The following is a 16,019-nucleotide window of genomic DNA, read 5'->3' on the forward strand; positions in this document are numbered from 1 at the left end:
CGCGCTATCTCAGAGTGAATATATTAAATATGTTACTAATGGCTGCTGTTGGATCTATCTTTTTTCTTTCTTCTCGCTCCAGAGGGTTATCAAAACGTAAACATTTTAGAAATATTGCAAATCTTTCTTTTGATATAACACATCTGAATATATCTCTACCAGTGCCATCTGTAGCAAATATAGAATTTATATCTTCGTCATTGGATTTGAAAGCTGATGAGTATAAAAGCAATCCCAAAAAGGCTTTTAGTTCTATTTCATTTTATTACATATTATAGCTCTATAGCTGCCTTATTTTTAATAACCCAACACGTATCGTACATTAAAATTCTCAACCGGCTAAAGACAGTCCTGCACATTTTGCTACAATGTCTCTGGGAAGTACTAACACATCCAATGATCCAATAACAAATACGCCAATACGTATTTTTAGAATACGCTGCGGTTGCATGTTGCATTACCACCCGCCGTCGCCGGTCGCCGTTCCGTTCGTACATAAAACTCAAATTCAAATTATCTATTGGAACATTGGAAGTGGTTCCCTCTTATCGTTTGATTTTTTTATCCTATATAAGTGTGTAATAACTTTAGATATTATATTAACGTCAGATCTTGATTGTTGCACATAATACATATTCGATTGCCATTGTTTTTGTTTAAAGTGGATAATAGGTAAGTTTTAAATTATTTTAATATAATATAGGTACTTATTGCTTTCTTGTTCAATAAACATATTTCTTCTCGGAAAAGTTATTTCAATGTGTGGTATTAAAAAACTGTTTATAAACAAAGCTATAAATATTGGATGTTTTGATTATTGTAAAATTTTTTAAATACTATAATGTTTAATGTTTATGAAAATATTAATCGATAAATTTTTGTTTTAAATAATTTTTGACGTAATACCGAAAGGGTTTTTATCAGTAATAAATAAAGACATAACAGGTCAAAATGTTGCAAAATATATGTAGCCACAAAAAATATAACTGTGTTCATATGACGCGGCGATCAGTTAATACCTTCATTCAAAAACTCCCTATCAAGTTTGTCATATCCCAAATAAAAATATAAACTTGATCTTGATTCAGACTTGCAACAAGTTTGATGCATCAAAAAAGAAGTTTGCCATGTCAACTGTACACACTTGCAGCAAGTTTAAATCAAACTTACTAATAGTTGCAATGAGACAAACTTGCTGAAGTTTGTTTTTATAAAGAATATACAATGTTGATATACCAAACTTGCAGAAGATTTGTTTGACACAAGTAGTAGCAAAGTACACAGTTTTTTTATGACAAATTTGCCATATTTTTGTTACTACTGCTACATTAATAATCTGATAAAATTCCTCCACAACGTTTTAAGGCTGATTATCCGTAAAACCGTGAATTTTCACGTGACTTATTCGTGAACACAACCTGTAAAAAATAAATAAAATACAATTTTTATTCATAACTACACTCCGCGTCATAGAAAACGGGCCACCCCAAATATCTAAAATATTTTCGAAATTATTATTTATTGCTACAAAATTAAGCATTAATTTTTTTGTATATTGAATCAATAACACGTTTAATATAAAATTTCATCATTAACGTAAAACATCAATCGAAAATAAAAAATTTGAGAAAAATAGGAAATTTATTGAAAAAATCAACTTACAGTTTTTAAAAAAACAATGAACTGTATATTTAAAAAAAAGCTGGTATCCATTTTCAGTAATGAGTATTGCCACCTCTATTCTGGATGACACTCCTCATTCGATTTGGCATGAAATTTATAACGTTTTGGATACCTATCTCTTTGGGGAAAAGTGGCCCATTCATCAATGAGTGCTATCTGAAGCTCTACAGGTGTTGTTGGAGCAGGTATGCGACGCCTAACGCGACTTTTTAGCAGGCTCCATATATGCTCAATAGGATTGAAATCGGGGCTTTGAGCAGGCCAGTCTATTTTTTGGATACCAACCTTGCCGTGGGTGGTCTCGCATTATTCTGCATTAGCAGGAATTCGTTGCCAGTAAATCCAGCACAGGGCATCACGTGATGTTGTAAGATTTCCGTTATGTTCCTTACTGCTGTTAACGCACCTCTGTCGATCACGACGAGATCCGTATGCGCATCAAAAGAAATCCCTGCTCAAAACATTACTGAACTACCACCAAAAGCAACCCGTGGTGCCAAGTGCAACCAGCGAAACGTTCTCCATCTCGTCTGTACACCTTACTGCGTTCATCTTTACCATAAATAGACATTCTACACTCATCCGTAAACAATACTTTTTTCCAATCGTCTGCTGTCCAATTGATGTGCTCACAGGCAAAATCGAGTCTTCGTCTTTTATGAGCTGGGAAAAGTAAGGGCCCTGTTGGTGGACTGCAAGCTGTCAAACCTTGCTCCCTTATCTTCGCCGAATAGTAGAAAGGCTAATTGCTGGTCCTTAAGCTTGCTGTAAATGGCTTTGAAATCTTCTAGCGGTTTGGGTCTGATTCCGTAATGCAGCAAGAATGACGACGCGATCTTCCCTAGCGGTTGTTTTCCTTTTTGGACCTGTACCAGGTCGTCGTTGGTGAGATCCTGTCACAATAAATCATTGCTGAGTCCTTTGTGAAGTCGAACGACTAACATTCAATTGTCTTGCAACTTGTCTTTGACTTAATCCACTTCCTAGTAACGTTACAATTTCAACCGATTTTTGAAAATTCTCCATCATTATTAACTCAAGACTATTTCACACTAAGAGGGCTACTGTAATACTGAGATAAGTTTAAAACTCATTAGAACCCTTTACAATATCATACATTTCTCAAAACAATCGCTTCCTCGAAAATTGATCAAGTTTTAAACAACTTTTTTTCAAAATTGTTTTGTTTTATAGGTTCTATGAATATCCTTAATCCAGTTACATGGTCGGTTTGCTTTCGCAACAACCCATTTAACTTAAATAACCCAAGACACATTAAAAATAAAATAATATTAATTCAATATACAAAAAAATTAATGCTTAATTTTGTAGCAATAAATAATAATTTCGAAAATATTTTAAATACTTGGGGTGGCCCGTTTTCTATGACGCGGAGTGTACTATATTTACTATATAAAGTATTTTCCACCTAAGAAGACCGGTTTGCAATTAAATGTTGGTAACTTTATTACTAGCGGACTAGATAAGCGGCGATATATTTTACACTACCTTTATGAATAACATTTTACTGCTCTTTTGTTTCAATCAGCACTGCTCAACAAGTTATCGTTTATTGGTTTTAATATTTTATTGCAATAGTACGAGTACGGAATATTTATTTAAACAGTGAATAGCAAAATACATAATCAGCAAAAATCTTTTTAAAACATGCGAACAGTTTTTGCAACCACAATCAATGCAGCGTTTATGCTTGTTTAGCATTGGCTGTTAAATAATTTGTGTTCGATTGTTTCGTCTGTTGTACCACCCTCCACCTTTTTAGGGTATAGTAGTTGTATATAAGTACCTATTTTTTTTATAGTAGTGTAGTGAAGCAGTACTTTAAAGTAAAATGAATAATTTGGAAGAAAATAAAATACAGTCGAAACGTAGAGTGTTACCGTCAGAAGAACGGCGTTTAGTTCTGAATGTCGAAAGTTATTTCAATTTGGAAAAAAATAATACGGGTCCATTGACATTTGTTATGGCAGTTCAGAAAAGCACCTGATATTTTCTTCTTTTTTTTTTTAATTTAATTAAATAAGCAGAGCTCATCACAACAAAAGCTGCGGATGCAACAAGGAGATTTTCTGGACGACCTCTGTCCATATTGACTGTCACACCACAGACGGAACTGACGTCACATTACTAGCTACAATGTTTTCTGAGGTGAATTTGACAGGTGATTAATTCAGGAGCTTGATTCTAAAAGGGCCAGTGTCAGTTTTAGACTGTTTGGGCTTATGTGCATTTTTGTCTTAGATTTCAAATAAACAATACTGTGTAAAACTGGCTAATGTCCAGATTGAGTATCAACAGACTTACAGCATTACTTTTGGCCGATGTTTATCTCTAAAGAACACTAATTTTTAAAGCAAAAAGAACCAATGTAAACTTCAGCCCCAATGCTTGTAAAAACTTTTATTTCTATACAGGCCAATGTTGACATTGACCCCTTCTTTAACCTTTTTATAACAGAACTTCCTTCGATTTGATTTGACATTGGTCCATGATTTCTAGGTTAGATTTCTGTGTGTACATTATTGTGACTGCAATAATAGTAATCTTTGTATTACAAAATCAACAGTGGCTCTGAGTGTGTGTTCTAAAATACAAAAAGTGATGGAGCAGTTATACCGTGGGAAGAAACTTGTTAATTTGTGTAAGTTAGACCAAAATACAATAAAGAGTAAACTGAGATCGAAATCTTCTGTGACGTATAAAGAAGCAGATGATAACCCCAAATGATTTAATATTTTTGATGGAAGTTCAAGTGATGAATTTCAACCTTATTATAGTGACCCTTCTGACTCAGATAATTCAGAACCTAGTAAAATACAAAAAGACGATTATATAAAAGAAGATTGTGGACTCTGAACCTTACCATTTTTAGGACGCAAGGAACTACAAACTCGGCTAAATGCTATCTACGGAAAGAAACTATAGCTCAAAGAGGCTGGCAAGAAATTCCTTTTTGTCTATAGACCTACCTAAATAGTATTCCCTCTAATAAAATCGTTATGTATAGCGACTGCTGCCAAGGGCAAAATCGAAATATTTTACTATCAGTTATGCTTCTTACCGTTATTGAACATTTCAAACACCAAGAAAGGGAGATTGATATTTATCACAAATTTCTTGTCCTCGGACATACTCACATGGAAGCACATGGATGCTGCAATAGAAAAAACTAAAAATTCTACTGCTGCAAGGATAGATATTCCTAGAGACTTGGTTAACCTTATTCGTCTAATACCCAGAAAACCACCAATTTTTGTTCATGAGATGAAGCAAAAGGAATTTCTTTGTTTTAAATCACTATTATCTGACAAATTTCAGCATGCAAAAACCAGTAGTGTGGTCTAAAATAAGGCTTATTTACTATTCAAGTGAAAATCTTGTCGTGATGAAATACAAAAACTCCTTTACCGACGATGAGTCTTACAAAACATTGAGCTTATTAAGAACAAGAACTAGAAATACTGGAACTACTCCTTTTTTACCAATTTCCGATAAACCATTGGACATACCAGCGAATAAATCAAAACATCTCAAAGACATATTACCTTACGTTAAGGAGTAGTAGTTATCCGTATTACCTTCAGTTTCTCAATACTTTGACTAATCACCAACTGCAACAGATAACGAGTACGATCAAGATCATGGTGAGATATAATATTAGCATTGTAATCCTACTAATTGCGACCATGTTTTTAAAAAATAAAAATTAATCCCTTCAAATTATTGCAGTTTTATTATTCCTTAATTGCGCCAAAGTCACATTTTCGTTTATTTTTTTTTATATTATAAAAGGGCCAATGACATATTTGCAATAACAAAAAACAAATGTGGGTCAGTTTTACTGATTCCAAACATTCCGTAATCGATGTAAGAATGACAAGATAAAAAAACAGTGGTGTAGTTTAACAAATATTAGTAATAACTGTTCCATTAGCACCAACAATTGGTGGCTTTAGTCACTTTGCAACTTGCAACAGATGGCCCGCACGCACGCCTGATTTGCAGCAATGTTGACACAAACTTGCCACAAAAAAAAACAAAAATGCCAATATGACTGTTGATACACGATAAAACCCGACCAATAAAAATAACACGTGGGATAAGGCAAGGAGATACATTGTCACCGAAATTATTCATAACGGCATTAGAGTATACCTTTAAGATGGTCAATTAGGACCACAGTGGAGTAACAATAAACGGCGAAAACCTTAACCATCTCCGTTTTGCAGATGACATTGTCCTTGTCACAGATAATTTAGGAGAAGCCATAGATATGTTAAATGAATTGGACTTTGCATGTTCGAAGGAGGGCCTCAGAATGAACTTGACCAAAACTAAGTTTATGACAAATTTGGTCTCCAATAACCATTTAACTATGGAAAACAAAATGGTAGAGCTGCGTGAAGTGAAACATGCGAAATCCAAAGACGAATTACTTTAGCGTGCGCAGCCTTTGGAAAACTGCGAGACACACTTAGGGCCAACATACCAATTAGCTTCAAAAGGAAAGTATTTGACCAATGCGTATGACCGGTCATGACCTATGGAGCGGAAACTATGACTCTAACTAAGACTACGGCTTCGAAATTGAGAGTGGTACAGAGACGAATGGAACGATCTATGCTGGGAGTGACGTTGCGGGACCGAATAAGAAACGAAGATCTGCGAAGAAGGACGAGTATTGCTGATGTTGTGGAACGCATAACGGAACTAAAATGGAATTGGACAGGCCATGTAGCGAGAATGCATGACACGATGGACGAGCAATATTACACATTGGAGGCCAAGAGCAGACAAACGTAGTGTGTAGGAAGACCACCTACACGTTGGGCTGACGGCATCAGGCGTATCACCAAAAATTGGCAACAAAGAGCACAAAATCGCAAAGAATTGAGGAGTTTAAGGGAGGCCTATGTCCAGCAGTGGACGTGATAACTAAAGGCTGGATGATGATGATGCCACAAACTTGAAACATCGTCGTTAACTTAACAATATTGCAGTGATATTGTCGCAAACTTGCCTCGTCATATTTGACTCAACGATTTAGAATCAAACAAAAATCAAACTTGCTCTAAGTTTGCATGCTATATGGGATTTATATTGATACCAGTATAGTAGTAAGTGGGTATTATAATTAGAACCTCTACGGACCTGAAATTTATTTCAATGGATTCTTCTGCAGTTGTTATTATTGATCAATTTTTTGATCAACAAAACAACAAAAAATGACAGTGATCACGACCTTGTCATAATATGCCCAATAAAGAATTTTCCCAAGCTTGTATTTTCCCAAGCTTGTCATATGCCCAATAAAAAAGAGATTTTTACTGACATTTTTGAAGAGGTTCTGAAACTTTTCTTTTGGCATATTTAAGTTAAATATTATATTTATCTGGGATCAAACCAAAATTATATTATTTTAATGAGAATTAAATTTGACTTTATGTTTGACGTTTCAATTTCCAATCCAAAAATCGTTTTCAAAAAATTGTTATGGTCCATTCGCTTAACTCGGGTATATTTTGACAGATTCATAGCTGGAAACCTACAACACAAAAGTTAGTAGCTCACAGTATTAACAGCTTAAATAAACTTTTATTACAGACTTCTTTCACTGAAAAAAGAAGAATTAGTATAAATAGTGAAAGTGTATACCAAACCCTTAACATTTTGGGTAGTATATATTTAAAAAATATATTTCAGTTGTTATAATTTAACATAACTATTTATTATATGGTGCAAATAAATAAATATTGATTGCCGGTAATTCGTAAAGTTCTATTTTATTTACTATTTAGTTTGTTTACTATTAATATTGGCTATGAGTACATGTGCTTGGTTGTATAGTAATTTCCAGCCACTTCTAGTCTGTCAAAAAGTAACTAACTTCGCAAAAAAATAATTACTAAATTCACTAGACAGTTAAGCTGGATTTATAGTTTGACGGACTGTAGACGTAGACGCACTGCAGACGTAACAAACGGACTGTAAATATTATTTCAATTTATAAATCGACGGAGTGGAATTTTTTCGCATGAGTAGAAACAGTGGCTAGAGCTGGTGACCATGATACTATAATATCCTTATATTATTTATTATTATTATTTTATAAATTCTTAACGTTCATTGTAACAAATAATCAACAAAATCAAAATTTGATTATATTGATAAACAACTTTACAAAATGGTGGGCGTGCCAGACAGTTCACTTTGGTTGACAGCACAAAATTCTTCCTTTTGATTGGCCAGACGCAAGTAACGCACTGTAAAAGATGAAAGTTGGCGAACTCTTCCGTTGCAGTGCGTTTCACTTACGTTCCGCCATGCGTTTACGTTCATTTATAAATAAGAGTACACAAAATTTTATGTTGATCTTTTTCCAGTGCGTCTACGTTTACAGTCCGTCAAACTATAAATCCAGCTTTAGGACTGGGAATAGCGAACCGACTATATAAATAGATGATGCTTTGTAGCATCCTATTTGACAGTTGACTACTGGGCCTCGATCTTGCAGGCAAAATAGCCACGCTTTTGAGTTGAAATTCTGAGAGAGATATTTCACCCTCAGATTGGTATCGAATTCTCATCTTTATGTGCTTAAGCATTCAATTGTAGATAATGTGTCTCTGGACTTGTATAAATTCATTAATGTTGGTCTCTACCAACTCTATTCTTTGGAAAATTGACAATTCTTTTGATTTTGTATAATAAAGTATATTCATATATTGAAAGAAGAATTAAATTAGAAATACATATTATTTATTATTTCCTATGTTATCATTTACATAACTCATAGCTTACAACAAGGTCAACTGAGTTCATTGATATATTTAGATTTTGTAATACATAATATCACATAATAATGTACTTAAAACTAATATTTGGATCGTTTTTCTTTATAGATCAAGGTATAAAACATGGTAGATGTTGAGGAAAAAAAGAAATACAAAGTGCTGGAAAACGTGCTTAATCATATAAATCAAAAGTACATTTCGTTTCCTGAAGATATTAGGAAGAGAAATAATGAAATTCTTAAGCAGGTATTATTTTACAGTATACATATATTTTTATATTTCTTACACACGATTGGTATCATACTGATTGGTAATAACGATTGATAATAGTAAAGTCCGCATTACATTTACGAGTACTCGGATCCGAGTTACTCTACTCGGAGTGCAACTCGGAAGTATAAACGTCTACTCGGAGCCTCTTGTCACTCGGATCCGAGCTCGGATTGAAGTTGAACGCAAACCGAGTAGCAGTACGAGTTCCTGTCAGTTCCTGTACGAGTGAGCGTCAAAGTGGTGGAAATTCCAAATTAAAAATGGCGGAACTAAGATTTTCTGCAGATCAAATGGATCAATTTATCGATCTTTACCGTTCTTTTGAATGTTTATGGAATGTGAAACTGAAGGAGTATCGGGACATTATCAAAAGAAATAAGGCGTACGAGACTATTACGGATATCATGACCATTACCACTTATCACATTTATTTTTCTCCTTTAAAATGTTTAATGACACTAATGCAACAGCAGCTCGTTTCGTTCTTGATGGCACCATTTTTAAATTCTCTTTGAAACAACTCTGATCGCTCGGATTTAATGTAAACGATCGCAGTTCTACTCGTAACTCAAATCCGAGCTACTCGGATCCGAGTACTCGTAAATGTAAAGTCCGCATAACGATTGGTAATATTAGTTTGAACGATTATACACCAAGTAGTGATTTTGCCTGTCTGGATTGTAAAATATCTGGGCGTAATACAGGACACCAAACAGAGCTTCAGTGAACATTTAATATATGCCGCGAAAAAAGGCCAGGGGCAGGTAGAAGAAGAATTCTTATGGAAGTGGTCCACTCTGCCATACCATACGCAGCACCAGTATGGCAGCAGGTAATGCGTAAACAAAAATACTAAAGAATTCTAGAGCAAGCTCAGACAAATGCCTTCCTAAGGGTCGCCTGTGCATATAAGACGATTTGACTTGTTGACTTTGAACCTATTGAACTATTTTCTTTGTTGATTGTCATTGCATGTAAAAATCCATTAATTATTTATATTTCAGCTTTTGGACGCCTTGATACCCAAAATGACGAAAAAGAATGCTCTTTTTAAGGAAATGTATTTCACCACATTTTTTGGAGGCAGCTTCTATGACGGTTTAAGAGTCGGCGCCCCAGACGAATTCGATTTAGATTTGCTTATGAATCTGCCAAAAATACTTAACAAAGATTTAATCGTTAGTGATGATCCAGGCTTCGTTCACTTGAAGATAAATAACCTTCTAGAACTTTACAAGCAACCTTACGCTGAACGCTTTAAGTTAGTATATTTCAGATTAATATTACCTTATTTTCCCTAAAGAGCTTATGTTGACGTCACTTGTCATTGTCAATAAGAATGAATCATTATATTTGTTATTATTTCTATGTCTTTATTAAATTCTTTCAGGTTCATCTAGGTACTTGTTTACCACCAGATTTTTCTACGTATTTTCCTCCTACTTCTCTCTGGCACTCATCACCCAGCAATTCTTCGTATTGGATGATTTGCGTAACTACACTGAATGTACCTTAGCATAATTAACCAGCAACTCGTAAATTTTTGCAATTTATTTATTCTTTTTGCGTTTCCGTAGCCAGATTAACTCCTTTTATCTTGTCTATTCTTTATTTAAATAACTATCGATGTTTTGTCGATCCACTGTCACATATCGATACCTCAGTTCAATAGCATAACAAGTCCAAAATTAGAATATTTGAGAAATCGAAGAAAAAGAAATTATACAGATCACGACATTGTTTTATTGACCATACAACACAATGGCAATCGCTGTGACATGTTACACGTTTCCACCTCTATATTCATTTCACAGTAGGCACGAATCAAAGACCACTAATAAGAGGTAGGTGATTTGTGGTACGAATTGTCGTAATTGTCACATTGACATTAAAAATTTCAAACGAAGTTCTGAAAGAATAAACAAATAATTAATAAAATGCCTATTACGTTGTATACCTCACCAAGTGTTACAACAGTTAAAAATACCATTAAACATTTTCAAACTTCGGGATGTGTAAACAGTTGTAAAAAGTGTCATGAAGGTAATGAACCACGTGTTAGACCTGTCGAAGAGGAGCTTCAAAACAGGGATATTGATATTTGTGCTTTTGTCGAAGCTAGTGAACCCTGCAACAGTGTACAAATTGCTAGGGAAGTTAAGGTGAACGCTCGAACTGTTCAGCGAGTTCTCAAAAGGAATGGGTATCAGTGTTTTAAGATACAACCAACACAAGAACTGTGTCCGTAAGATAACTTTAGGCGGATGGAGTTTTGTGAATTTATGTTAGATAAACAGAATGAAAATGTACACTTTTTAAAAAGTATTGTATTTTCTGACGAATCGTCATTTTCATTACATTAAAAACACAATCCATCCGTTGCAAGGTATTATTCTCGGAAAAATAAGCACCTCAGTGTTGTAGTGAGAACGCAGCATCCGCAAAAGTTAAATGCTTGGACTGGGATTTTAGGTGACCAATAGGATGGGTGTTCGGCTCACAACTCTAAAACAACTATTGACTTCCTCAATCAAACGTTTCCTGATCGACTGATAATTACACGTGGTACAATTAAATGGCCCGCTAGATCCTGTGACTTAGCGCCTAACGATTTCTTTTTTTGGGGTTTTCTCAAAGAAAACATTTATAGGCATCAGTTTGAAAGGGCCACAAACCTAGTCGAGTTAAGGGCAAAATACTTCATTTCCCTGCAAGCATTACACCAGCCCTACTCCAAAATATGAGGAGAAATCTGTATGACATATTTGGTTACTGTTTAGCACAAGCAGGATATTTGAGCACTTAATTCATTAATCTGCTTTCCTAATTTTTATTTTTAGTTAGGTACATTTTACGAAATTTGTAGGTTCTTAATTAGGTAGTATTTTTTATGTTTAAGTTTGGAAGAATTTTATTGTTTTTTTTTTCTATTTAAAAGTACAAACGATTCTTATTCTGATTTTTTTTCTTCTTTCTTGTCTTTCTTCTATTGTTATAAGCTTTGTCCATAAAATTTGTACAATTTTCAGTGACAATAAAGCATATTACTTATTTACTTATTTATTTGTATTTCTATTAAGGCTAAAAAATAACCAAAAAATTAGTTTTAGAGCATTATAATAAATATACTCTAGAGATGGGATTGCAATAAATCTTAATTCCTATGGTCAACAAAACAATGTCGTTATCTGTATTAATTTTTTCAACTTTAATTTTTTAAGGTCGACAATAATTAACTTAGATTTATATGGCTATAATACATTTTAGTGCATGAAAATATTCAGATAATATTTGTAAAAGTAACACAAATTTTAACTTTAGTGACATTGTTGCACTTTTGAACTAAACTTTTTTCTTGAATTATGACATAAATTACCTACTTTTTCTAAATGGACATCTGCCTGGTGACTGTAGGAATTAAAATAAAATTAGCTTTTTCGAAAATTAAACTTTTAATTTGAAACAAAAATGAATAAATAAAAGTTATTCAGAGTCGGACTCAGGCCCCTCCACCGCTCCATCTTTTTTGGTAAATTTTAATAAAAGGGCCAATAAACCTGTCTAAAGGCATTGCCCTTACGAAGATCCAGTAGATCTTTCTGTTTATTTTTATCGATTGAAGGGCTTTTTTGGAGGCTTGTTTTAGCTGGATTTTCTTATTTTGTCCTTGATTTCTAAGTTCTTTATTATTTTGTTTGATGCCAATAGCATAGAATAATCGGAATGCCCAGTCTCAGGTGCCGCCTTTGAAGTCTGTCAGCACGCGGTCGCCATATTTTAAACGGATCCACAGTCTCTGATTGAGAAATTTGTGACAAGCTACGACAGAACCGTAATTTAAATTTTTAGAGATTAATAATTTAGTAAATTTGAAATAATTTAATCTATTCTTCAACTAAAAGTACGACAAAATATTGCATATTATGTCTATGGTTACCGTAAATAAATTAAACCGGGTTAATTGTTCTATTTCTGGATTAAGATATTATACTTGGATTGTACTGAATTAAAATATAGAATAGAAAAACAAAACATTTTGTGAAAGTTATATACAATACTAGAAATAGATACATATATATATATATATATATATATATATATATATATATATATATATATATATATATATATATATATATATATATATATATATATATATATTTATATATGATGGATTAGGATTACTTCCGTACTGATATAGTCCCAATATTTTTGTTAGTGTGAAGTGAACATCACCTAAGATGCAAACTTGCGGTTACACGACATAGGACGATGCTCTTCTGTTAAATATAATTTTACTTACATGCTTTTAAATTGGAAATACAAATATAAGTAATTCCTAGCTGTAAATCAATAAACAACGGATAACGGAATTTATTAATTGAGTGGGGAATTACTAGAAATAAAAAACAAATGTCATTCATAAATGGTTTATTTGTAAAATCCGTAAAATAGTTTCGAAACAAATTCAGATTTCTGCTTTAATCTGAACCTTCTAAAAATTGCAAGGTATAACAGACGATGATAAAGATGTTAATAGAGACATGGGGAATCTAAAATTTGCATTCCATGACATGTCTATCAACTAAGCAGAAATCCTTAACGAATTTGTTTCTTGTACTCATACAGAGTAGATCCGAATAAAATGAAAAAGACTGCAAAGATTTGATTTCACGAACAAAGCGTCTATGTATCTGTTGATAGGTATTTCGACTTATCAGAACAGTTATTAATAGGCGTTCTCAACGTGAAAAATAAATCTTTTCTTTTAAGAAGCAACAATAAAATGGCTTCGTTATGGACGCAATAGCGACATCTGATAGAAAAATCCGTAAAATAGTTTCGAAACAAATTCAGATTTCTGCTTTAATCTGAACCTTCTAAAAATTGCAGGGTATAAGAGACGTTAATGAAGATGTTAATAGAGACATGGGGAATCTAAAATTTGCATTCCACGACATGTCTATCAACTAAGCAGAAATTGTTAACGAATTTGTTTCTTGTACTCATACAGAGTAGATCTGAATAAAATGAAAAAGACAGCAAAGATTTGATTTCACACACAAAGCGTCTATGTACCTGTTATGGACGCAATAGCGACATCTGATAGAAAAATCCGTAAAATAGTTTCGAAACAAATTCAGATTTCTGCTTTAATCTGAACCTGAAAAATTGCAAGGTATAACAGACGTTGATAAAGATGTTAGTTATTCTATAGTATATTTCCTACTAGAGATATACATATATCCTGTCAAAATATTGCATATTGTAAGAGGATATAACCAAAATAATTATTTTTCCACATTGTTTTGTAATTTTTTTAGAGGTTTGGACAAATTATTAGACGATAAAAATTATCTTGATAATAAGAAGGTTCGTCGGTGGATGGAAGGTATAGTGTCACAGACCTTAAACGACTTTCCTCTAGAGAAGGACTACCGCGTAATTCAAATTTCAAAGGGAAAGTTTTTGGTAAGTACTTTTTTGCACCTGATATCTATTTATCAGTTTAATTATTTGTTTCTTATGCGGATGTTCTCAATACATTTTTACTAGTAGGAATATCCACTCTTTGAACTGAAAATCTAAACGTCAGAATTGTTATGATATATTATTAGGCAACCCAGACTACTGTGTAATAGCGTCGAAAAACGGAAGATAAGCAGGAGGTACATATTTTTTTACTGTTGATATAATACTGTTTCTTGTATTTAAGTGGGAGTTTTTCTTTATATGCCAATGGAATCGTGTTTAGGTCTATGAATGTACCTGAGTTTTTAAATAAAGGCTAACAGGTTACACAAGTAGTGATTCTGTAAGCCACACTGTAGTAGATTGTGAGATTCTGTAAGCCACACATTTTCTGGCATTGTAGTATCATAAATAAATATTCGGTACTTGGATATTGTAAATGGTTTTTTCTTGACAACTGAAGTGAAGTCTTTTTAAAGTGTGCCTCCAAAAATAAAGTAACATCAAAAATCATTTCTTGTGTAACCCGCTCAACAACAAACTGTTTACCGCAGCTTTCTACCATAGAGTACCACTCTTTTGGCAAATATAATATTTTTTATTGCGCTTTTTTGTTCTATAGTACCAAAGTCGCGATCACATGGTAGAAAGCTGTGACCTGGCTCTGGAAAATGATGTATGTACTATTTTTAAACATCGTTTATTATTAACTAAAACTGTTAACAAATGAACCATTACAGCATTTTTGTTTTTTTAGGGTTTTTACTTGGTCGCTTATATATTTTTTAATAAAATGCCATTAATACGAGGTAGTCTCTATGCAACCCTTTTTTTATGTAATTTCATCTGGCATGTAATTATCCGACTGATTTTTTTCTGCACGAATGGAATAGTTGATTGTATACCCAAATCTGCCGTGCATAAAAATCTCCCCTGTTTTGAGACAGGTATAGGTAGATTTTGTTGGTAGTCAAAACAGATTGTTTCAATAGATGGGTCAACTTTTTTCAGCTCTGTTTTTTCTTTAAGATCATGACGCGCTTTTCGCACGTGAAGTTCTTTTTGAACTTCCAACTTTTCTTTTCTTTCTCAGTTGAGGCAGATTCTATCTGCACTTTCAATGCATCGCAAGTTGAGCACGTATCTTGCATATCCAAAAGACAGGTTAAAATTTTCTTTAAAATATCTATAATAGAAATCATAGGTTATTTTAGGGGATTAATTTTTTCGTGCTTCATTAACAAAGTGTATTGTTCTGACTCGTACTTCTGCAAATAAAGTTCATGCATTCTCTTTACGTTAAGATCAGCTGGAAGGTATTTCGTTTGCGACTCGTTACGAGAATAATGGGACTTGCGTGAAGAAAAGCTTTTAATGTGGTCATTGAGAGTAGCGACTATCTCATCTGGTATTTTATTAGGCCGATTATGATGCTTTCCCCTTCCATATTTGTCAGGTAGGTTTCCAGTAGCTCGAAAATTTAAAATTCTTTGAACACGACTTTTAGTAATAGCGTGCATATTACAAAATGCAGTGCGACAAACTGAAAAACTTTTTGTTGATACTTTAATATGGTAGTTATATGAAATTTTTTTCGCTTCGGTAATGGTAGCCTTTCTTCTTTTAGATACTTTTTTTACATCCAAAAGCGCACCTAAATAAATATCCTGAATATTTTTATCCCCCATTGTATAAAATTTTGTAAAAATTTCTTCTTTTTCCAGCTTTGTAAACTTATTGAAGCACTCATTCTTACATGACTCTGAGATAGCGCGT

General features: G+C 33.4%; 1 protein-coding gene across 1 annotated transcript; it reads left to right on the plus strand.

Moving 5' to 3' along the window:
* The first annotated feature begins 508 nt into the window (after positions 1 to 508).
* On the plus strand, positions 509 to 14,327 carry LOC140432183 (cyclic GMP-AMP synthase-like receptor). Its single transcript, XM_072520008.1, has 4 exons — positions 509 to 672; positions 8,607 to 8,744; positions 9,776 to 10,032; positions 14,096 to 14,327. The coding sequence occupies exons 2-4, from the start codon at positions 8,622 to 8,624 to the stop codon at positions 14,325 to 14,327; spliced, it is 612 nt and encodes a 203-aa protein (XP_072376109.1). The 5' UTR covers positions 509 to 672; positions 8,607 to 8,621.
* Positions 14,328 to 16,019: the final 1,692 nt, after the last annotated feature.

This window comes from Diabrotica undecimpunctata, unplaced genomic scaffold, assembly GCF_040954645.1.
Source record: "Diabrotica undecimpunctata isolate CICGRU unplaced genomic scaffold, icDiaUnde3 ctg00003128.1, whole genome shotgun sequence".
NCBI lineage: Eukaryota > Metazoa > Arthropoda > Insecta > Coleoptera > Chrysomelidae > Diabrotica > Diabrotica undecimpunctata.